The 24,810-nt window shown below is 28.8% G+C and overlaps 1 protein-coding gene and 1 pseudogene across 2 annotated transcripts in view; one reads left to right on the top strand and one right to left on the bottom strand.

Moving 5' to 3' along the window:
* The window catches only part of LOC111038304 (fez family zinc finger protein 2-like), a 71,290-nt gene extending 51,593 nt beyond the window's left edge, over nucleotides 1–19,697 (top strand). For both annotated transcript variants that reach the window (XM_022321348.1, XM_022321347.1), the window contains 2 exons: nucleotides 14,558–14,833; nucleotides 16,121–19,697. In XM_022321348.1, coding sequence (XP_022177040.1) covers nucleotides 14,558–14,833; nucleotides 16,121–16,441 — 597 coding nt within the window. In that variant the 3' untranslated portion in view covers nucleotides 16,442–19,697. The remainder of the gene's footprint in view (nucleotides 1–14,557; nucleotides 14,834–16,120) is intronic.
* A 3,349-nt stretch (nucleotides 19,698–23,046) lies between these two features.
* Nucleotides 23,047–23,418, bottom strand: LOC111038302 (annotated as a pseudogene).
* Nucleotides 23,419–24,810: the final 1,392 nt, after the last annotated feature.

The raw sequence follows: 24,810 nt of genomic DNA, 5'->3' as shown, positions 1-24,810 counted from the left end.
TCATTTGTTATGGGCGCATATACGGACTTCAGCTATGAAATATGAAAAAAAAAAATTGAATATAATTAAAATACAAATATTTTAAAATATTAGGTACTCTCCAACAAATTACCTAAGCTTTCAAATTATAAGCATCAAATTTCAAATCGTGTGCTAAATGTACATGAGTAATGACCGCTTTTACTATAAAAAGTTCAGTTTCGCCAGCACTGCCACTTTCAAATTTTCATATTAAACCTTGACATAATTATGTACTTTTTATAATTTTTTAGATCTCCTTGAACACAATAACACTCGTATTATATATAATTTGCCAAACTCTGAACACATACAATTTTTACTAATACATCGTATTTTGAAAATTTGTTTGAGAAACGCTTCTTTAGCTTCTTCTTACCTTGGAAAATCTAGTATTTAGTTGCTCACATTTCTCAATTGTTTTTAAAATCGTAACGAAAAATAAAAAAAAAGGAATTTTCACGCAAAACCAACTTTTGATAAAACCGATTTTACTGTTTTGTATAACTCAAAAACTAATACCCATATAAATATATTTTAAGTTTCCAGAAAATATTAATCTGGCTGCTTTCTATACATGATGACATTTTCAAAATATTATGTATATATTTTTGAGCTATTTATAGCCATGAGAAATATTCAATTTTTTTTTTTTAAATTATATTATTAAATTTGATTTTTCATTCAAATATATTAGGCTAGCACGCTGTTTCCACTCAGAATCATTTTTACAATAATTTATCATTGAATGCAAATTTAACACATCCATAACAATAGTCAATGAATAACTCGACAACTACTGTACAGCAGTAGTTTAGCACAGCTTATAAGTTATAACTATCCTATTGGTTCTTGGTATTAATGTAATACTGGAAGAGACCTTTATAAAAATGTGGAGACTTATAATAAAACTATTGCTGGAGTTTGGTTATTTATTGCTATTTACTGCTATGCATTTTTTGTATGAAGACAAAAAAAAAATAGTAAATTTAAGTTATTATATTGTTATAATGCAATGAAACCCAGATTTATATTTTCAGTACCGAGATAAAAAAAAACTCAGGCAGGAGTCCTAGTTGATGTAATGTGTGCTATTGGTTATAATACTAGATTAAAGATTTTTAAAGGGAAGAACTCCAAGTTCTTCAGTTTGATCATCTATTGCTGGTATTAATTTATCTCGATACAACTCTTATAAATATAATAATTACTTTAAAAAAAATATTTGTAAATATGCAATTGAAAAAAATTACATTTCTAATTTAGGACTATTCTTATTCAATGACTTATTGTGTCTTATGGACGAAAAAAGTTAATTTATTTTTTATGTTCTATTGAAATGTACAACCAACTGTATTAACACAAAAACTTGGACTATAGAAACATTGAAAATAAGTTTAGGTGAAATCTTTGGTGGACCAGTAGCTGCATCCGAGTTCCGTTCCAATTATAAAAATTGAATTTAAAGATTAGTTAGATCCGTCCCAAGTTTTTTAAACTGATATATCAATTCCGTCAAATCGAATGTATGAATACAGTTCAGGTCAAATATCACGATTATACAGTTTACCTTTGACTATTTAGTATTTACTGAACTTTTAATTATTACTATATATATATTATATATATAGTTAATAAATCACCTCACTTACCTTACTCAGTAGTCATTAAATTAGAGTAATTGATTTTATTTTTTATTTAAATATATGTTGTAATAAATACATAATTACAACATGTATTATTATATGTATATAATTTATCATAAAAATACATTGTTAACATTATAGTTTACGTAACTGTTTGGACAAGTGTTTTTTTTTTTTAATTTCTTCTTTTTTTTTATGAAATATCAATATTAAATTATCTTAAAGATAAATACGAATTGATTTTCATAATTTTTACTGCTTCACTATATAACAGTGAATACAATAGAACCTCTCTGAATTCCTAGTGTAAGAAAGACAGAAATCACTTCCTTACCTTAACTAAAGCGTGGAACTGTAATTTCTGTTTCATAAAATAGGAAAAAGTATAATCACTAAATAATAGTATCGGATATTATATTGTGGACTATTATCATAGAATACAGTAACAAAATATTAAATAGGTAACTCTTTTACGTGTTTTGAGTAAAAAATAATTATTTATGACTGCATATATTTTGTGACCGCTTCCAGTTTCCAAACCCATGAAGGATTTACAATTTATAAAAATATGTATACAAGTGCAATGAATATTTCCAATAATTGAATAATTCTTATATTTAATAAAACTTTTAAAATTATGAACATTATAATATCTACTGTGCAGTTATAATTATGATAATGTATTAAGCAAATAGTATAAAATATAGTAAATGTATAGGTTGAGCTTGATTGATGATTAATAATTTTTAGTAATTTACTAATGTTGATTACGTTTTTACTCATCATTAAATCTTTCACATACTCAAGTTTTCCACTGATGGGTCTGACACTGGACCTGCCAGCTTAATATGATTTACGACTTTGTGGCGCATAGGTGATCGAGAGTACCAATACTCCAATATACTCAATAATTATTGATAAGTATTTTGATATACATATTACTTGTCTAATAATTACTTATATGTTAAAATTTCACATATTTGGATTAAATTGCATCCAATGTAAAAAAAAGTACCTAGTCTCTGAATTGCATTCAATATCAAACACATCACAATTTAAAATGTTTTCACAGTAATAAGTACCTCTACGATTAATAGTCCACAATTACGGTAATTTCTCTACGATTTAAATACTATAACATACCTACCTAGTTTTATAATTAATAATTTAAAAATATTATTTTATGTTTTTTACTAAATTAATTACCTCTTGTGAAATAGTATAATTGTGTTACTAAATCGATCGACACACACACACACACACACACAATATACAATCGTCAACTAAAATCAATACTTTTAATTTTTATAGAATGATCGGATCAAGTGAAATTTGAACATTTTGGTTTAGTTAAGAAGTGCAGTTTGACAATCCTTCTTTGAAAATATTGATTATTCATTCAGTATATTGAAAAAATGTACTTTTCGGTTATTGTACCTGCATTACCGGCAGCCAATTGGCCGGTAACAGAAATTACAAATATAATGTTGTAGATTTGATAAGTTAAAAATGTTGAACGTATATTGTATATGGTGATCGGGATCATGCGGCTAAAGAGCAGAATAAAATCACTAGGAAACTCATCGGTCTATATTAGATTTCTATGTGATTTTTTTTGTGTCAAAAAATAAAACAAAGTACCTATATTAATTGTGTAACCGCTTAAATAAGTCTTTAATAGGATAATAAAAAATAATGAAATATGTATGCTCTGTTAACATACTGTTATCATAGACTTATATCTCGGTTATGAAGATGTTTGTTGTAAATTATAACCAATCAAATTAATAAACATAGTATTCCGCTAGATTCTGAACTCACCACTCGCTCACTGCCCTGCGTTTTTTGACAAAAAAATGAAAATATCCCTCGACTTGTTATGTAACACTACCACAAGTAGGTGACAGGATAACATGACAACATGACGTTTCTGATTGGTCGCTGAATTTTGCACTCGATCCTCTCGTGATGTGGGTCCTCCCTATATGATACAATTATTTTATGATAAGCCAGCCAAATGCCTTACTACGGGGAAGTTCTAGTTTTTTATTGGCTCGATTGTACAAAAAAAAATGTATTACAAAAGTGTATATGGTAACAGAACAGATTAAAGATAATTTAAGATTTTTCGGTAGGAAAAATTAAAAAACACATTTATGTACAATAAGCAGCTATAAAAAACCCAAGAAAATGATTTTTTGTCGTGTTAATACGAGTATAATACATACTTTCATAAGCAGTTTCTGATGTCAGAGAGACATTGTAAACTTATGTAGTGGTGTGCTCAGCTTTTTTGGAAGGAGGGAGGGTTATGAATTTTCGTCGATTTCCAGACCGCTGTAAATATATACATACTTGCATAGCTTTATCATATATTTTATAAGACAAAAAAAGCGAAAGAGAGGATTTGATGCCCGTAAGCACGGCCATAAACTCTAGATTGCCTAGTGAGTACTTGCTTACCTAATTCAATACAAATATATTTAAATAGATGTTTTTAAATTTAGTTTTGTTTTTGATTTTGAAATTATTATGTTTAAACTGTTAAAGCTAATATTTATACCGACTTAGTTTTATTAAGTTTTTTTTTTATTATTATATTATGATATGTTTAATACGTTCCACAAGTTTGAGTTTGTCAACTTAATATATCAACATAAACTACTGGTAAATAATAATACATAATACTGGTTGTTTGTTTTTATTAATTATAAAATTAATATATTCTTGTCGATATCACCTTATAATAAGTTTTACGTTAGAACTCAAGAACTAATATAAAAATGACAAACAATATTTGTCATGAACAAATATAAAATGGTGCGAGATTAATAGGTTTCATACCATTACCAATAGTTTAACATATACAAATGTGGGTATCAAAGTCACCCCAAATGCCGTATGACTTAGAAAATAATAAAATATAATTTTTAAAAAACTGTCTTTTTGAAAAAAAAGTTTTAGGAATGCTGATTACTGATTAGGTTACTTGAGGCAGCGACATTATTTTGAGAGCGGTCGCATAAGTTTAAAATAACTACCCGAAAAAAAACAAAAAAATAAGTTTATCAAATTTGCCTACGACCCGAGGTAGTATTAGGAATAAAAATAATAAGCTTATAACAAAAATCGGAATAACCATATAAATACCAGACCTATATTACATTTTAAATTCTTCATTTCGTTTACGGTCGAGTGCCATGAATAGTATAATAATTATTTAAACTTAAAACCTATTCGCTGGCTACCTAAGGTACCTAACTATAATAATCATAATGTAGGTAAATAGTTTTATGTGTATGAATGTCGGAAGCTAATAATAATTAACGTAACAAATATGTGTAGGTATAGTATATGAGTTTGAAAACTTAGCCTTTCATTTTAAACATATTCAACGACACTTTACACTTTTCATCAATGCATTGCGTCTAAATCAATTCATAGCCATCATCCACTGTAGTAAAAACGTTCGCGTTGTATTTACAAAAGATTTTTCACTAATCATAGGCATTATTGTCTACCCACTTGCACGATCTGTTTGATCTCAACAACGCGCACCCTTACCACGTATTAGTACACCCTGCGTACGTATACAAACAAAACAACACACCACTCAAATTGATCAGTATAATGAGAACTACCAAGTACCAAACACCACGCGAGGTCTCAAACCTTTAACTTTATTAGTCAAATCAATAAACTAAAATTAAAATATAAATTAATTAAGTTTCACGCTGTTTTTGCGATAACATATTGAAGAACTTTACTAGGAATATTAAATATTAAACATAATATAGTGACCATATACAAAATCTAAAAAAGGACATTTTACATTTTAGCTCCTCAATTATAAAAATATTTTAATTATATTAAGTATAAAGTATGTAAATGTACAAGGCATAAATTTAGCAGTTATCCATTCATTATATTAAACATTATGTAGTACCTACCTATTGATTAAAAATAGGTAGGTACTAGTAGTATTTATAATCAATGTTAGTATCACCTAACTTTAATCTACTGTACTGTACTTATATAAATGAATAATTAAATTATGAAAAATCACATTTAAAATATGTTAATATTAAATGATGAAATTGTTTTATTTCATGAAATATCCAGGTACCAACCTACTTTATACACTACTAAATTAACGCTGTAAACCACGATCGATATTATAATATATAAGTAAACTTGATATTTAATAAGTTCCTAGTGAGATTGGTCAAATTGTGAACAGATGTATTTTATTGCCATTCCAAGTCCACATTCACTTGTATTACGTATTTACGTATAAAGTATTATTTACATTTTTCAATCATATTGGCATCTTGTAAAAATAAAAAAGTATTCCGTTCTAGACCTACTTTTCAATTAAAGGCAGCTGATAATAAATTATCTACATTTTTTTAATATTGTAAGCAAGTAATATTATACAGAAAATGCAGTAGGTATTTTTATATTGTTTATATTTCCATGTATTTATACTGAAATATTCAATTTCTTTTTAATTTCTCAGATTTCCATTTCATCCTAAATATACTTATTTGAAAAATATTTCAAATTTCAAATAGGTACGTATATTATTATTCTTGTATTTAATCAATATTCTTTTATTATAAAAATTATAATTTTATATCTATAAACCTAAAATACACTTGAAATTGGCGATTGCATAATAAATAATAATTCAATTTCTGGAAAGAGGTAGTTAGTATTAATTTAATTTAAATGCAAATACTTTTAACTAAACCTATACGTTAAATTATAAAACAACGGATTTCATTTTTTAATGGTAACATAATATATAATTATATAAATAATATATTATATTTATATATTAGTCTGTGATATATTTTTTTTTAAAACAAAAATAAAGTAGGTATAATATGTATTTGCTCTTCTGTACAGCAAGTGTCGACTAGGGCTAAGACCTCATCGATAAATTATTTTTTCCCAAAAACATTGAATTTATTTCATTATTATTCATTAATATTAAATTTTTATTAACTTTTGAGTCAATACAAACCTACGGATTTATAGTAGAATGGTGTGACTAAGGTATAAGATGCAAACAATATAGCATACTATCAATATGGATGTTTTGAAAATGTCATTAAAATTAAAATATAATAGTATGCGTTTAAGCTTCAAATCCAGACGTAAAATATTTTTGAATCACAACAAAATAATTAAAATCGTTATTGTTCAGTTCAACATCTAATTTCGTTGACATTTGAACTTTAAAAAAAAGTTAAAATATTTTTTAAAAAACATTTTTTTTTCAAAATCTGGTTTTGTGTAAAAATTGCCGTTTTTATCTAGTAATTGATTTTAACCTTAACATTTTGCAAAGTACCTGCTTCAATATACACATACGAGATACAACATAATAAACACAAAATAAAAACTCCTTATAAAATCAATACATTCATCCACTTCACTCAGCTGAGAATGTAGAAAAGAGTTCATTTTTATGTACTTATCTATTATATCAATAATTTGTATCGATAGTTTTGTTTTTAATAGAACGGCAGGTTGCGGACAACCAACCATATTCGAAAAACCGAAAATAATAATTAATACATAATATTATGTTTAAGTATAATATATAATCTATATTATGATACGTATCCGCTTACACGCTTACTAATACAGTAGTCAGTAGACAATACTAATGTCTAATACCACCAAAGTAATACTTTAGTTTATAATGCTGCGAGTCGGCACTAATAATTGTGTAGCCGAGGACTGTCATAGGAATTTTCTTATAACAACAAATTACAATTAAATAAAGCTAAGAACTCAGTAATGAAATAAGTATAACATTTTCGCCATCATTGATTTAGTCAAATTGTTGATATTTATTATTAATTTACTAATAGTGCATTTTATAACTACCATAAAACTTAAGTTCAAGTTCACAAAAATATGGACTATATTACTTTTATTAAGAAAATCGAGATAAACATCAGTAAATTACGAATAAAATGCACCAAAAAGACTATAAAATGACAGTAAATCTTAAATTCCCTATAAAAATGCAGAACAATTAAAATTAAAATTTTTCCATTAAATTCTATATTCCATGAATCATATTTCTGTAAAGACGATCCTTGAATGTAAGCATTTCAAAAGAAGATGCAAATGCATCAAGATTCGGGCCCTACTAGTATTTATTTATCAATAATATTCGTGTGCGATGATATTATTGTTGAATTCAACTGGGTTTGTTTTATTAGTTGTTACTTTCCTAACATAATACACAAAGAACTGTTAAATTATTCTCAAAAAAAAATAATAATAAAAGTACAAAACACCTCATCGCTACTGATGGTAAAATGATGACATTTTTAAATAGTTTAGTAGAGAATCAGTATTATGATAATATAATCAGTTCAGCTTATAAAGTCTAGAGTAACTTTCAATTTGACTAAGATTTATTTTATTTTCATCAAAACTAATAAGTAATAACACTAATAAAAGTATAAAGGTAGTCCCTACCATTCCCTATGAGTTTTTTCCTCCATACCGGTATATTACACAGTTTTATATTTCGATTATTTCTCCTCAATTCACTGCAGGTAAACAAACACAAATAATATAGAGTAAAAACGAATAAGTAGGTAGGAAAGAATAGGTACTTACTTACTGAACACATACCAATATCAAATTGTATTGTGTGCACCCTAAATCGATTACTCATTTGAGAGGATTACCCTTCTAATATACGTTTACATTCATGTACTAATGTACCACGGAGTCAGTCATGTAGAAATTCATTTGATTCTTTTAAAGTGTTTCTGGTTTCTTATTAAAGAAAACGTAACAATATAAAATCGTGTTCTGGAAACAATATAATATCGACTGAGAATAATCTACTTGAAAATAAACTATCCACTATGAAATATGCACCAGCTACTTTTATCAGTATATCAATATTCAATATACAGTTCTATAACATGTATAGATGCTTCGCCGGGCACTGTATTTTTAAGTCAATAATGTTAATCTGTTGATTGAGGGAAGACGGTCTGTCAGCTTATAATATTATTAAGTAGGTATGTTTAATATTTTATGATATTATTGTGATTAAAGTAATTTATTTTACTATTAGGCATATAGGCATTAGTACTGTAGTAGGTTAAATTAATTTTTGTTGAAAAAATTGCATTGAAAAGTCATAGTGTGTATAAAATATAATAATAACTCCCAAAAGTTTCAAGTACCCTTGAATAACATTTTTAAATTACAACTACATAGTTAAAATTGTGATTTCATCCGAATTTGAACTTAAAATGTCTGTAAAAAAGAACTGTTTTTATATTTTTTATATTTTTTGGTTACAGTATGAACTATTTATAAGAATCCTTGCTATATACTTTTATATAAGTTTTTAAGCAAGTACGTGGATTTCAAATGATATAATTTTAAAAAAATGTTCCTTCATTTTTGTAGGCTTAGGTTATAGTATATACACAGCGCAATATACTCAACGAGAAACAAAAAAATTGTGGTACACCTACGGTCAAATGGTCACATTGTAACACATAGGTCGTATATTTTTAGTGGCAGTTTATTTAAAATATTTATGTACATAAGAAACCAATAATTGTTTAACAAGAATTATAATAAAGTATTAAAATAACGATTGTCGATTTATCTTGTTTACATATCTATTATAAGCAATATCATATACCAGGTATAATAGGCACCTATTACTTATGTGAACATGTTGCAACTCAAGCCAACTCTCATAAATAATGTCATACATTGCCTTCCCTTTATCATCGTACCTATTCGACGGTAGGCATTAGGTAAGTACGTGTACGCGATACAAACAATTATTTTCTTGATATAATAATAATAATAATAATAATAATAATAATAATATTTATTTAAATAATAATAAATATTTAACACCCCAAAGGGTAAGAGTACAGAAAGTGTAACTTATAATATCGCTAAATTAAACAAGTGAATAAAAATTACTACTACTACTACACCTAATAATAATAATAATAATAATAATTAAAGAAATACAATTTAACCGAATTGGAATAAGTACATAACATGTTAACCATCAACATTTAAATTATAAATAGAATTTTTTAGCTTAGTACAGGAGTCGAAATAAAAATCAAAATTAAGTAATAAGTTACATGATGTTGGTAGGCGGCACATCGGACTATTAATAATATAATTTTTATTAGAATGAGGAATAGAAAAGGGTGGGTTAAATCTTGAATTAAAAGAGGGTACTTTAAGGCCGACTTTTTGTAATAATTCAGGACAGTCGATACCACCATTCAAGATTTTATACATAAACGTAACATCATGTACTAATCTTCGAGTCTTAAGTGACCTCAAACCAACAAAGCTCGCAATCTCAACAGTTTTATTATATGAGTAATTAGATTTAAAAGCATAAAAACGCAAAAAATTTTTTTGTATTTTTTCTAATTTATTAACTAAACCTGATTGATTAGTATTCCACAATACCGAACCATATTCCAGTAAAGATCTAACCAGCGAACAATATAAAACTTTCATACATAATGCATCATTGAACTCAGAGCAGGTGCGCTTTATGAACCCTAAAACTCGAAGACTTTTCCCATAAATTGAATTAATATGGGCATTGAATGACAAATCGGCAGATAGAATAATACCTAGATCCCGTACTTGATTGACACAGTTAAGGGCCGTACCGTTAATAAAATATTGACAATTAATATGAGATTTAGAACGGTTAAATGAAATGCAAACACATTTAGAGGAATTCAAAGCCATGCCATTCAATGAGCACCAAGAAGAAAATAGATCCAAATCATGTTGTAGTGAAGTCGTATCATTGGGAGAATGGATTGGCATGTATAATTTCATATCGTCCGCAAAAAGTAAAAACTTACATGATTTAAAACAATTATTTAGGTCATTTATAAATAAAATAAAAAGCAAAGGCGATAAATGACCGCCTTGTGGAACTCCCGACATGACCTTAATTGTTTTGGAAACGGAGTTGTGTATCTTCACTAGTTGAGAGCGACCACTTAAATATGAAGAAAACCAAGATAGTAGTGGACCTCTTACACCTAATTTACCTAATTTCGCAAGAAGACCGTGGTCTACCTTATCAAACGCCTTATGGAGATCCGTGTAGATAGCATCGACTTGACCACCTAATGAAACGATATCAACTAAATATGAATAGAATACCAAAGTATTTGTTAATGTGGATTTAGCGCGACGAAAACCATGTTGTTCACTGATCAGAACATTAGTAAATAATATCGTCAATTTTGGTTCGATGATTTTCTCAAATAGTTTAGGAATAATGTTTATTTTTGAAATTGGCCTGTAGTTTGTGACCGACGATCTATCACCAGATTTCCATACTGGTGGGACAAAACTGATTTTCCAAGCTTCAGGAAATGTGCCAGACTTTAGGGATAAATTATATAAGTGGTGTAAAGGTTTAGTTAATGCCCAGCGGCAGTTATGAAGCAAAATAGGTGGGATAGAATCAGGGCCAGATGAAGAGGCGCAATTTAACAAGTTTAAGGAATCAAAGACTTCACTGACAGAAATATCTAACATACTAACATTAACACAATCAATGATATTATTTAATGTAGAATTATTAAATGAAATAGGTTTTTCATAAACAGAGGCGAACCAATCACTAAATGCATTAGCAGCTTCTGAATGGTTATTAAACTTTTTCCCTGAAAGATGAACTGATACTGGGATATCAGAATTATTTCTAGACATATTAACATAACTCCAGAAATACTTTGGATTACTAATAAGGTTTTTTTGGGTATTGATAATGTGATCAGAATTACATTTATTAATTAATTGCTTACATTGTTTACGAAAGTTAGAGAAAATTTCATAATCAGAATGCAATTTAGAAGCTTTGTATTTTCTGTGAGCAGCTAACTTTTTATTTAGGGTTCTACGAAGATCAGGTGAAAACCAGTTAGGGTAAATTTGTTTACTAAAAGTATATTTGGGTACGTAATTATAGATGACATCCGAAAGAATGCGATAAAACTCATTGGTGGCAAAATCAATGCAATGCGTGTTGTAAACATTGGACCAATCACAGTTAAATAAAACGTTAGTTATTAAGTTAAAATCAGCTCTCTTAAAATTATATTTATAGCTTTTATCACGATGAGAAACTGGTGTCGTCTCATATTCACAACTAATCTCGAGAACTGGGTGGTAAACATCAATGGGTACTAGTTCTTCGTGGCAGCCAGTTACTATAGTATTAGTTATATTAGAGAAGATTAAATCTAATTGCGAGTTAACGTGGTTTTTTATAAGATTATATTGTAAAAAGCCATTCTCAGAGAAAAAATCAAATAAAACATCTGAGCGTTCAGAGGTACCACCATTTATATGAAGACCATTGTTATCAGACGAAAATGTTACTAAGGGCAAATTAAAATCACCCATTATTAATATTTTATGATTGGTAGGTAAAGTAGATTGTAACCACTCTAGTGAATTAATAAAGCTAACATAACTAGATAAGAGACTAGATGGAGGAATATTGCAAACAACTAAGACAATTTTACTCTTATGGTTAAGTTTGACTTCAACAATTAAGTGTTCAAGGCATAGAATAGGAGTATTCAACCTGATAGCAGGAAATTTTTTAAGTATACATAGAGCCACTCCCCCTCCACGTTTGTATTTACTTGAATGGTGATCACGATCATAACGGAAAATATTGTAATTTTTAAAATTAAGCTCATTGTCATGGATAGAATCACATAACCAAGTTTCAGTTAACGCAAAAAAGTCGTAGTTTAAACATGGAACATTAGCACGAAGTAAATTAAGTTTAGTCCGGAGGCCTCTAACATTTTGATATATGCCCGAGAAAGTATTAACATTATTATAATAAGAAACATTTTTACAACTATATACATCATTGAACAAATTAACAACTTTGGGGTGACAAATTAGTTTTTTTGAACTAATTTAGGGATACCAGCTACATATTTAATGAACCAACTTAAATCTCCCATATCTCGTTTATCTTTGAGTTGAGCGCAAAGTAACTTCATATGATTTCTTTGGTTTATAGTCATATCGGTACTAATCGACACTTCTTTCCAGCGAGTACTACTACGGAGTTTAGACTTGATACGCAATATGGAGTGAACCTCTGAGTGTGAGTTGAATTGGATTAAAATAGGACGTGGACGGTTACTCGGTTTACCCAAACGTTTAGCATTTGACACTGACACTGGATTAGGTAGATCCTTGAAGATTTCATTAACTAAACTAGTAGTTACTGACGAAGCTTCAGTATCAGAATCAGGCACGTTGAAAATAATCAAGTTTTTTTCTTTTAATAATCTGTCATGGGATTCTTGAATTACATCGACATTATGTGACTGAGAATGTTCCAGCTGAATTACTCTACTACGTAATAACTGGATCTCTGAGGACAGACCCTCATTATCTTTTTTAACTTTAGACAGTTCTGTAGATATCAAATTCAAAGAACTCTTAAAATCATTAAAACTGGACTCGAGGTTGGATAGCTTAATGTTTATGTTATTAAAGTCAGAGTCATAAGTAGTTACCTTATCGTTGACATCCGATAATACAGACCAAATATTATCCAACGTAATAGTTTTACTGGCGTTTCTGGTCAAAGTCTTCATTACCGGCGTATCAGCTTTAGGTTTCTGTGAACTGGCCATTATGACAAAGTGTTGAGGTGAATAACAAATACAGATATAATTGAAACGATAAGCGATAATTATAAGGTATAGTGCGTGCGGGTCGTTAAAGTTAACGATTTAGATAAGAGAGCGGTACGGGTAAAACTCACGTCAATACCGTACTGTAAACAATACTGAACAATAATCAGTTCTAGATTAATTTGTGTAATTTTCTAGGGTAGTGTTTAAAATTATTATTTTAAATATCCTATTAAATTACATTAAAACTTAAGAGTACAAAAAAAAAAAAAACATTTAGGTTCGTGAAAGTTATATTTAACATTTGAAACAAAAAAATAATTAAAAATTTTTTGGCAAATCGTTTATTTATGACGTATAAAAAGTTTATAAACTAAAAATCATATTATATAATTTTGCAAATAATATGTAGGTTAGGTTTAATGTACATTCAGAAATTAATAGGTATAATATTTGATTATACGTGGCATTTTATTATGAAATTTGTCAAAGGAGGGGTCATTGTATTGAATTATATGGCACCGTAAAGTAATAATATGCATATTTTTAAAACGATCGAAAAAAATTTAACCGGTCAGAAGTAATAAGAGCAAATTATTGTTTATGTATTTAAATGAAATAAAAGGTATATCATATTTTTTTTAGATAGCTACTCGGCTACCCATAAAATATCGACACAATATACTTACAAATTACTATTACTTCAAGAATCTATTGAATGTAATTGCATTGCAATGAAAACATATTATACTGCATTGGAATAAATTTGATTTAGAAGGAAATAGCACTCTGATAACCGCTGGGAAATATTATCCTCACTTCAGGACGGGGGCCATCGCTATTCTTTCTGTGATCAGTGATCATAATATGCACGTTATATTTATAAAATATACATAATATATGTATAGAGCTATTCGATTATCTTGAAATACCCTGCAGGCATATTTATAAGAGATATAATTAATGAGTTATTTTTTAAACATTGGAGAACGTACTATTTTACACGTTTCTATCATAATCAGTTTTGTTCAAGAATCACCTTGCAGTTGGCACTTACCATTTATATCTGCAAAGTCCTTCTATAATGATAATGTTTCTTATATTATATAATATATAAGATATAATATAGATATTAATATATTATATCTACGTTTGATGCAGGTTTGCGGCAAAGGCTTCAGACAAGCGTCCACGTTGTGCCGCCACAAGATCATACACACCGAAGAAAAGCCTCACACGTGCGCCATTTGCGGAAAAGCGTTCAACAGGAGTTCGACGCTGAACACGCATACTCGGATACACGCCGGGTACAAGCCGTACACTTGCGAATACTGTGGCAAAGGATTTCACCAAAAGGGCAACTACAAGAATCACAAGCTAACGCACAGCGTGGAAAAAGCGTTTAAGTGCACAGTGTGCCATAAAGCTTTCCATCAGGTAAATAATGTCGACAGTTATCATAGATGAATAGAGGCATCTGAAAGGGACTTATTATCATACGAGTATATTATACTTAATATTAAGAGTACTGTATTAAGATACACACAGGCTATGTAATTCCATGCAATTATTCATTATTCTTCGCTAAAAAATTGCGTTTTATTATATTGATTTTTAATCATCATGTGAGTCCACACTATTACTAAACGAGAGTTGACCCATAGGTTATGTTAAGACGGTTACTTTCATAGCTTCTACAAGTATAAATGTTATAAAAAAGTTTCCCCCAATGAGGCGCATAAACGAATTTTGCAATAACATAGTCTCCACCGAAATATTTTGTGGCTACAATTTAAAAATATATGTTTTATTAATTCATTTTACCCCAATTGGGGTTAATTAATGTTAACATTCGTCAATAAATATTTTCTGAAATACATGTACTCTAACAAAATACTGAAATAAACATTAAATAGACAAAATATGTCCTTAAAATCTTCAAATATCTACAGAATATTAAAAATACTGATTGAAAATGTTTGATTTTACTCTAAAAGCATTAAAAATATTATAGTTTTTGCTTATCCTTAATATATTATATAAATATACAATCACCCAGAAAAAATATCCAAATGTATATAAATCCACTCACTAGAGTAGGTAGGTACTACTCTGATCACTGAAAACTGAGTTTAGTTGAATTTTTTTTTTTTTTTTGGTTTGGGAAACAAAAAAATGCTTCAGCCAGACTTTTAATTAAGTCATTATAATACAAATTATTATACTAATAATTAACTTGTCTACCAAGTATAGAACTTAAGTTTTTAAGTGGTTTTAGTATTTTAAACGAGTTGATATAAGCATTAAAGATCAAGTGTACATTATGCGGCATTCAAAAAGCCTTATAATATCTAACGACAAAAGAGCCAAATAACTAAAAAAAAAAACAACGACGATACCGTTTGACAGTTGGTTAATTACTGGAGGCCACGTGAATGTGTTGGAGCGTTAGCAGTTTGCACGAGTGCGGAGAAAATGAACAAATGTATATCACCTCCATAACCGAGAGAACCTATCTGTACATACTTTGAGAGGGACCATAATGTGTTTTTGTCATTATTATTTTAAAATTGAGCTACTTTAATATCTTATTCAACCCCCCATACTACCTACCACACTTCCCATCACCTAAGAGTCTCGGAACAGTACTCGAATATTGTTTGTTCCCGGCATCGTTTTAAAATATTGGTTTGTCTTTTTCATGTGTACCAATATACCAAACAGGTGTACAACCTGACGTTTCACATGCACACTCACAACGACAAGAAGCCGTTCACGTGTCACGTCTGTGGCAAAGGGTTTTGCAGGAACTTCGATCTCAAGAAACACTTGCGCAAACTCCACGACGCTCCGTATCCGCAACACCAGCCAGCAGCGGTCGCACCACAGATCTCCACAGCCGCACTGACGGCGCAACCGCCTTTGCCACCGCCGCAGCAGAACGTCCGCCACGGTCTTGGCACGTGCATGCCACCGTTCCAGTCGGTGCAGGCTGGATCCCACAGAAACGCAATCATGTCGCACGACTCGCAGCACCACTACTGATTCCCGACGGGAGTTAGTTAGGCGAGGCGATTGTCGGGCGAATAACTTATATTGTGTACAATACTTAAATTTATGTGCAATAAGCCCAAAGACCATAATAATATATAATAGTATATTTTTATTATATTATATTATGGACTATGGTAACCTATTTTTCTTAAATTATTTATGACGAGATCGCGTCGATTTAGAATTTTTGTCCTGGAACTCGATATAGGTACCTCGTGTTTTGAACAAATATGATGTTTGGTCTAGTCGCATTTTAACGTAGGTACAACCTATACAGTACCTACTCAAAACCACGGATATTATACTTATTAGTAATTATTACTTATACTCAAACTATAGGATTTGAGGTAGGTACTAAGTTACACTAGCTTAACTGACAGGTGTGTTGCAAAAGCGTCGCGTCGGTTAGAAGGTAGAAAGGTTTTCTTTTTTCCTGTTTTCTTTCTTCAAATCATCGTTTATTAATATTTTACTTTGCATATTTTGTTATGTTTACTAACTTCAGCATAATAATTACGTTTGTCCTCAGAGGAAATGGTGGGTAAATATAACCTTACTTTATCTTCTCGATGGATATTGATATCGATGTATTTATAAAGGGTGCAGCTGCAATAGATGATATTAATTTTGACGATCAAATGACAATCCAACCTTAAAATGTAGGTATGTTCTTGTCATCAATTAAATGCTAAAATTGAAAGTTAATGGTATGGGTCATAGAAACAAAACCATACATATATAAATATAATATGATGTTTCCGACAATTCAATTTGTACTAATATTTGATTTCCACTTCTTCGCATTAAAAATAAATTTCCAAAATCTAATTCGAATTATGAATTTACGTTCACGGGTCACAGGTAAATAGGTAGGTATAAACTATTTGCTAAAATAAATGTTTTAAGGTATCCTGGTATAAATGTTTTTTTTAAGAATTATAAATTAATATCAACAGGAGGATTTAAACAATTGCAACTGTTTATAAAAAAAAACATCATTATACCTCTTACAAAATGTTGTTCAATTTCAGGTGTTTTATCTCTATAATTGCTTTACAAACAATTTTAGCCTATCTGCAGCTTCAATGTCTTTATGTAGAAACTGAACATAACCGGCGAAGTCCTTTTAATAAAATATCATTCATACACTTAAGTATTGTTGTTTTGCAAATCAAGGCATTACTGACAATATGTAGGCAAATATCCGAGAAAATCTAATGTAGCTATAATGTTATTCCATTGATTTTTTTAAATTTATCATATAGCTATCAATCGTTTTGTTTGACTAAATATTGTTTTTTCACAAAACTTTTTACGGGTACGAACTTTTTTTCGTAGCCAATTATGAAATAGTTTTAAATAGGTGCAGGGTTAGGTAGGAAACGTAGGAAAGTTAAGTTAAATTAAACAAAAAAATACTGTGTAGGTAGTTGACAGTAAGTAAATGATAAGTTATCAGTGATAAAGATTAATTTTTAGTAGAGATTTTTTAGTTGCCTGTATTTTTCTTCTCTGTACCTTTATAAATGTTAGGTAGGTATGCATTTTATGAAAATGGTTAGGATTATATAATAATCGTAATATTTAATTATTTGCAGTACGTATTATTATTGTTGTCATTGGTCTCCAAATAAGCATAGGTACCTAACTAACAGCTTTAATATTTCATAGGCGTTCATTTTCAAATAAACACTGTGGAGCATGTGCTTTATTTGTGGGGGGGGGGGGGGGGCATGAGGACGTATTTTGCAATGTGTTTTACATTTACAGGTAAAAATAATGATATGTACCCATATGTACTTTCCCGCATTTACGCCTTAACTGGCTCTATACAACAACTGACACAACAACAACCTGATAAGATGAGTACAATTATTGTACAAAGTACGTTGAGATAAAGAATATACCATATATTATTACTTAGTTTCACGATTTAAGATGTACAGGTTACTCAGCACAGTATAGAAATTGGTCTCCAGAGTAATGGCCATAGTTTATCGCCAAAACTCGGCTGTTCAGCATAGGAAGAATCACAGCTATAGAGCTTTCAGTATATAAGTTATGGGCAAAGTAAACAATTTGGGCATTTTATATTATGTCCAGATAATTTATAAAATGCCTTTCGTACATTGGCCAATTTCGATAACGAATGATATGATAAAATGAATAGTGACATATTTATATTGGGTATAGAAAATATAAAAAGTTTTTTAAAAAATTTTTATCACTTATTGTCACATGTATTGCTTCTGCGGGATTTTGATGTACATAATTCGCTAAGCTGCTTTGTACTTGCACTTCTTTGTTTTACTTTTGTGTACACGCGTAGCCCTATCTCCCAAATTGGAAAATCCATGCTGTTTCTCGGAGTGAAATGTTGGTTAGGTTGCACATCATCGACTTCCAGAAATCTTTCTTTGCAAATTACAAATGAGATTCTAACTTACAAAGTTGAAAGGCGGGAATTACCTTTCTTGGTACCAAATTCGTACATATTACTGTTAATAAGTAGGTACTCAACTGAATTAATTAAGCTGAACTGTAAAGACGATTCGTGGTTACTGAATAGTTAATTTTTCGAGAATAGGTAAAAGGTCTTATCGATTGTGGCATTGCACTATAAGCACTACAACTACATATCATATAACTTATAGTATATATAACATATAATATGTAGACAGTCCCATTGTAAGAAACCCGATAAAAACAAACATACTAGCTACAGATAATATGATCTTTAGATAGTAATTTTACTTTATTTGACTATATGTTTTACGATTAAATATCATATCATCCGTTATCTATATTGCCAAAATTGTATACGTCGCTCTTTAAAGTTGTAATTTATAATGGTAGTTGGGAGACCTATCGAGCGAGAGGATTTTTTTGGATATGTACTTAAAAGTTGTATTTTTATTGGACCAGGAGCCGGTTATTTGTGTGCCTTACCCTTGCAAATATTGAAATCCCTGCCGTGGAATGTGCGGGTGTATTTTTTATACAATATAGGTCATACCTATTACCTATAATAGGTACCTACCATTTCCCGAGGTTAGATAATACCTTCACTATGGAGGTGTACCTACGAATAATATAATACATGTGTGTGCGTGTGTGTGTGTGGACATTTGTAACGCGTAATTTTAATCTCCCACATGACTACACTATTTATCTACTCTTTAGGTATAATTAATTGTATTTTAATAAACTATTATTGACATACGTTGATATTTGTTTTCTTTTATCGGGTCGTTAGCAATATATTTTGTTATGTTTTTTATTTATTCATTATAATTTTATAATTTTTTTGTATATACTTATAGTTGATTATTCAACGAATAATCACTATTATATTCTTGTGTATTTTTTATTTATTTAGGTTAACCATAATTTAATATATCAATAACACTTACACATATACCCTACCTACCTAAAAAGTGATTGTATATACAACTTTATTATATAAGTATGAATATATAGTTAATGATTGATGTTGATGTTTTTATTTTATTTTTATGAAGCGATTTTTAATCATTACCCACATAATAATACATATGTATAACTTCCCGTAATTTCAATAACTGTCAATTTTACATGCCCAGTGGCTCCGAGTTCCGTTCAAATACAGGCAAGTTAAATTTCGACCAAAAATTCAAGAAAATACATCTATTTCTTAAAAATGTTGAATTTAATTTTTATTAGGTAAGTTGGTACATAACAACTGTGACCTATCCATAAAATGCATGCAACTTCGCTCAACAGTGTCCTGCAATTAACGATACACTCGTGTTGTCAGGTACTTATTGTGTTTAGTGTTGCCTCCGTCTTATAAAATACGACAACATGACAAATTTAAGTTCAGCAGTTAAAATTGTTGTTAGCTTAAACGTTAGAGTGAACTTACTTACAATCAAACTTAAAGATAGAACATTATCTGTTTCCTGTAGTTGGTTTTTCTCAATATCTACGTATTTTAATCGTTAAGGTAGTTATGAGCATTTTTAATATTAATATTTTACATACTTAAAAATTGACGGGCGGATACATTTAATATTTTTACGGTTGACTCGGAAAGGAACCAAATAGAAGATTGCGAAAATAAAAAAAAACTTAATTTTATATATGCTATCAGGTATGTCATATTTTGACATTACCTAATTCTAAATTTATAATAACAAATTGAATTGGTTTAATACCTTATCCAACTGACCAGGTATTCTGGTTAGTTATCAGTATATGATGTTTTTTAATAAACAAAATTTAAATAAATGAAATACAGAACACAATATAAAAATAATTAATAAAATAAATTTGTTTGAATTGATTTATTTTTTGAGTTCCAAATGGTTGATATCGAAAGGATAGTCTAATAAAATTATCCACACCTAATTTTTTTGGAACTGAAAATTGAAAAGTTTTCAAAGTCATGTGTATAGTTTATTATAATGTTGACAGAACTTTTTTACACTCAATTTGTGTTTTTTTTATACCTAGTTTTTCAAAAGATAAGAAGATAACATTTCGTTAAAAAAGTGACACAATTTTTCACTGCATTTTTGGTGTTATTAGTAAACATGAAAACAGCCTGGCACCACCACATTTCTGGAAGGCCGGTTATATTCATTATTTTATATTTTGGTGCTTTAAAGACTATTGAATATAGAATAGTAAATTGTTTAAATGTGACATTTTCAAATTCCATAATTTATATGAAATATGCTTATACCATACTAGAAAGTTGATATAAATAAAAAATGTTACATACCTATGCGCGGATTCAATCGAAAAAACTTCCAGTCATAACAAACAGTATTTAAAATAGAAATCATCTCCCAATATTGCTGCGAATAATTGTATAACTTTTAACTTAATTTAAGACTAATTAAACAAAAATAGTATAATTATTGAATAACTATATGGTATATAAATTAATCAAATTGTAATATTTTGCAAAAATGAATAATAAACTAGTTTTTTTTTATTATAATATTCCTTTAAAATTTTGTTTAAGTTTCATGTTCTTATAATATGATAGGGCCATAATTATAATTTGTATTAAATAACACATTTGTTTACGTTTATAAATCTAGTTTACGATTTATACCTGCCTAATTATTTGTAAAAAAATACTACACAAATCTGGAAATAATTTGTAGTGTAAGGTGTACATAAAGTGCACACAATTGAGACAAATGAAACATTTAAAATTTAAATAAAAACAAATATGTATATTACAAACTATTAAACAAATTTCTTTATGTACTATTATAGGATATTAAATTGTTAAACATTTGTTGTAAGAATTTTGTTTGTGTACATTATTTTAAATAAGATAATATAGTGACATATTTTGGAATTGAAATGCGGAGGATTATTGCATAAGACCCAGATGTATACCAGCAACATTTCCGAACCTCTCAAAATATTTAAGTATTTAAAAACAAAAACGTTCAGCACTTAAACTTAGTTGCAACTAAAATTTAAAAAACTACAACAATTAAACTACATAGTGAAGTAATCTTTGAACATCTTTGTCGACAGAAATCATTTAGGAACATGTTATGTTAGTTTACAAGATGAGTGTATAGTTGAGGATTTACATAATATCGACTGCAGGCTAATTGACGTAAGCGCCATAAACCAAATTGTTCAGGATAGCCTAAAAACCATTTAAGAGAGATTACGTATTTACGTTGTTCTACATTTATAAACTATCGTTTTTTGGTTGTAACTATACCAAATATTTGTTCTTGTATAATAATAATACTTAAATTTTTTTTTTTTTAATTTAAATTTAAGTTTTGTCACTTACGACATATTTTAAAAACATTAAAAAAAAAGGCGCTTACGCCAGACTTACTTTCGATTTTTTTTTTAATAATTAGTTCATAATAAAATTATTACGCCATGTAACAATATTTTCGAGCAATGCTAAGCAAATAATTGTTTTTTCAAGATAAGACTTAATTAAAAAAGTGGAAATACCTGTTTTTAATAAAAATAAAAACTATAACATTACCTGTATTACATGAAAATATATAATTTGTACTGCATAATTAGTTTTTATAGTCTACTTGACTAGGTAGTAGGTAGTCAATTATTATGAAATTATCCTTTGAATAAAAAAAATAACAATATTGTATTGAAAACATAATAGACAATAGTCTTTAATTAAAAAGTAGAGATACCTCTGAATTTATAATAATAAAATAAAATAAAATCACCAGTAAATAAAAACTTAATAGTAATAATATTTTAATATTACATATTATTATTATGTATTTAATATTCAGTCGTCTTGACTAGTTAATAAGTAGAAAATTATCCTAAAAAGAACAATATTGTATTAATAACAAAATGACATAATAGTCTATAGTTAAAAACTAGAAACACCTCTGCGTTTAAAATAAAATAAAATAAATCAACTGTATAATAATATTATAAAAACTTAATAATAATTATATTTTAATATTGCATATTATGTAGTTAATGTTCAGTCTTCTTGACTAGTAAATAAGTAAAAATTATCCTTTAAGTAACAATAAAAAAATTAGACCAATTACAATGATCTTGAAACATAATATTTATAATAATTACTAATAGTCATCAGAAACATTAGAAACATTAGAAACATCAGAATCTTCAATATCAGACTCGTCAAGACAGTCTCTAATTGTCTCACTAGAATTCATATCATAGTACTCTGCATGAAATCTGTTAATCAATAATATTATATTATTATACATTTGTTAAACCAGTGCAAAATAGAATTAAAAATTATCTTACTTTTCTGGGATACTACCATTCTTGCACAAATCAGACAAATCTTTGAATTTGGCACATGAAATGGGTCATTTTCTTTCATAGCATTTGTTTGGCAATGTTGGTGTTTGTGTAAATCTCCCTCTTTTTTTGATGACATGTAGTTTTTTGGGACATTCTTCAAATTTATAAGATTCAAAAATCATTATATCTACATCTTCATCTTTTTTTATGAATAATAATGACCTCAATTTAGAGTTAATTACTATTTCACCAGTTTCTGTTTTTAGAATGTTAGGAAAAAATGTAGTAGAAAACTGTTTCCAATCCAAAAAATCCGTTGATTTTAATTCAATTATTTCCAAAGGTCTGGGATTTGTTCAAGCATTCCTTATTATTGGTGGTCATTCACTAGGTGCCCATACAGTAATTTTTTTAATGAACAGTTCAATAGTAGCATGGATGCTATCTACTGGTATATAGGTATGCCCAGGTAGTAAAAATGTCAACTTAATTTCAGTTATACATTTTAATTCAAACTTAAGGACATACATAATCATTGCAAACATTGCTTTATTTTTATTTTGGCCTGCACATGAGTCACAAAATAACGCAATAGATGTTATAGATTGGCGTTGGTCAACACTAATTAAATAATTATAAATGCATGAAACTATTTCATTGCAACCTCTATTACCTATTGTCTCACTCCACAAATAACAAAAAGCATTTTGGTTTCTACTTTCATAAATGGTTAAATTATAGGTACTAAATTTCCGACTATAATATAAGTTCATATTATCACCCTTGGGAGTATTTAAAACTTTTTGTAAGTCGAAGCTGACACATAATGACAATATATAGGATTGTCTAATGGTTTTTGATATTTTAGAAACATAGCTTTACAGTCTTCTTTGTCATTTATATGTTTTTGATGATTTATGATTGATTCATCTTGTGAACTATCTCCATTCAAATTAATAATATTATCGGTACTGAAGCTCATACACAGAATGTTGAGAGGATGTGGGGAAGTGCTAAATGGGGCAACAAGAAACGTAGAGGGACTAAGAGAAACTTCCTAGATTCTTATTTGTCAGAATTTATGTGGCGGAGTAAATTAAACGGTCGGGATCCATTTAAAGAAATTTTGAAGGATATAGCAGAATTTTGGCCACCTGTATAATTTTTATTATTATTTTTTATTTTTATTTATAATTACCATATTTTTTATATATTTTTATTTTGATCGCTTAAATTGTTATGTTTAATCATAAATGTATAATTTTTGTCATAATTTTTTTTATAATCATAAATGTATAATTTTTAATAAATGTATCGTACATTTTTATATAAATTATTAGTTATCGAAAATACAAAATGTAAGTGGCGGGCGTCAACTAAAATTGAGTGGCGGGAGAATTGGCTTCCTGGCGGGGGTCAACTAGACCAGTACCGAAACAGGTATTTCATTATTTGTTTTGCAATAATCTTTATAAATGGCATAAAGTCGAAGAATATTCATAAACTCTGCTGGTAAGTACTTTTTAGTGGTCGATGCTCGGCAATAATGAGAAGGAACAGCAGGTAGATTTTTA

Source organism: Myzus persicae, unplaced genomic scaffold (assembly GCF_001856785.1).
Source record: "Myzus persicae strain clone G006 unplaced genomic scaffold, MPER_G0061.0, whole genome shotgun sequence".
Taxonomy (NCBI): domain Eukaryota; kingdom Metazoa; phylum Arthropoda; class Insecta; order Hemiptera; family Aphididae; genus Myzus; species Myzus persicae.
The sequence above is the reverse complement of the archived record's forward strand: the minus strand, read 5'-3'. Positions and strand labels throughout refer to the sequence as shown.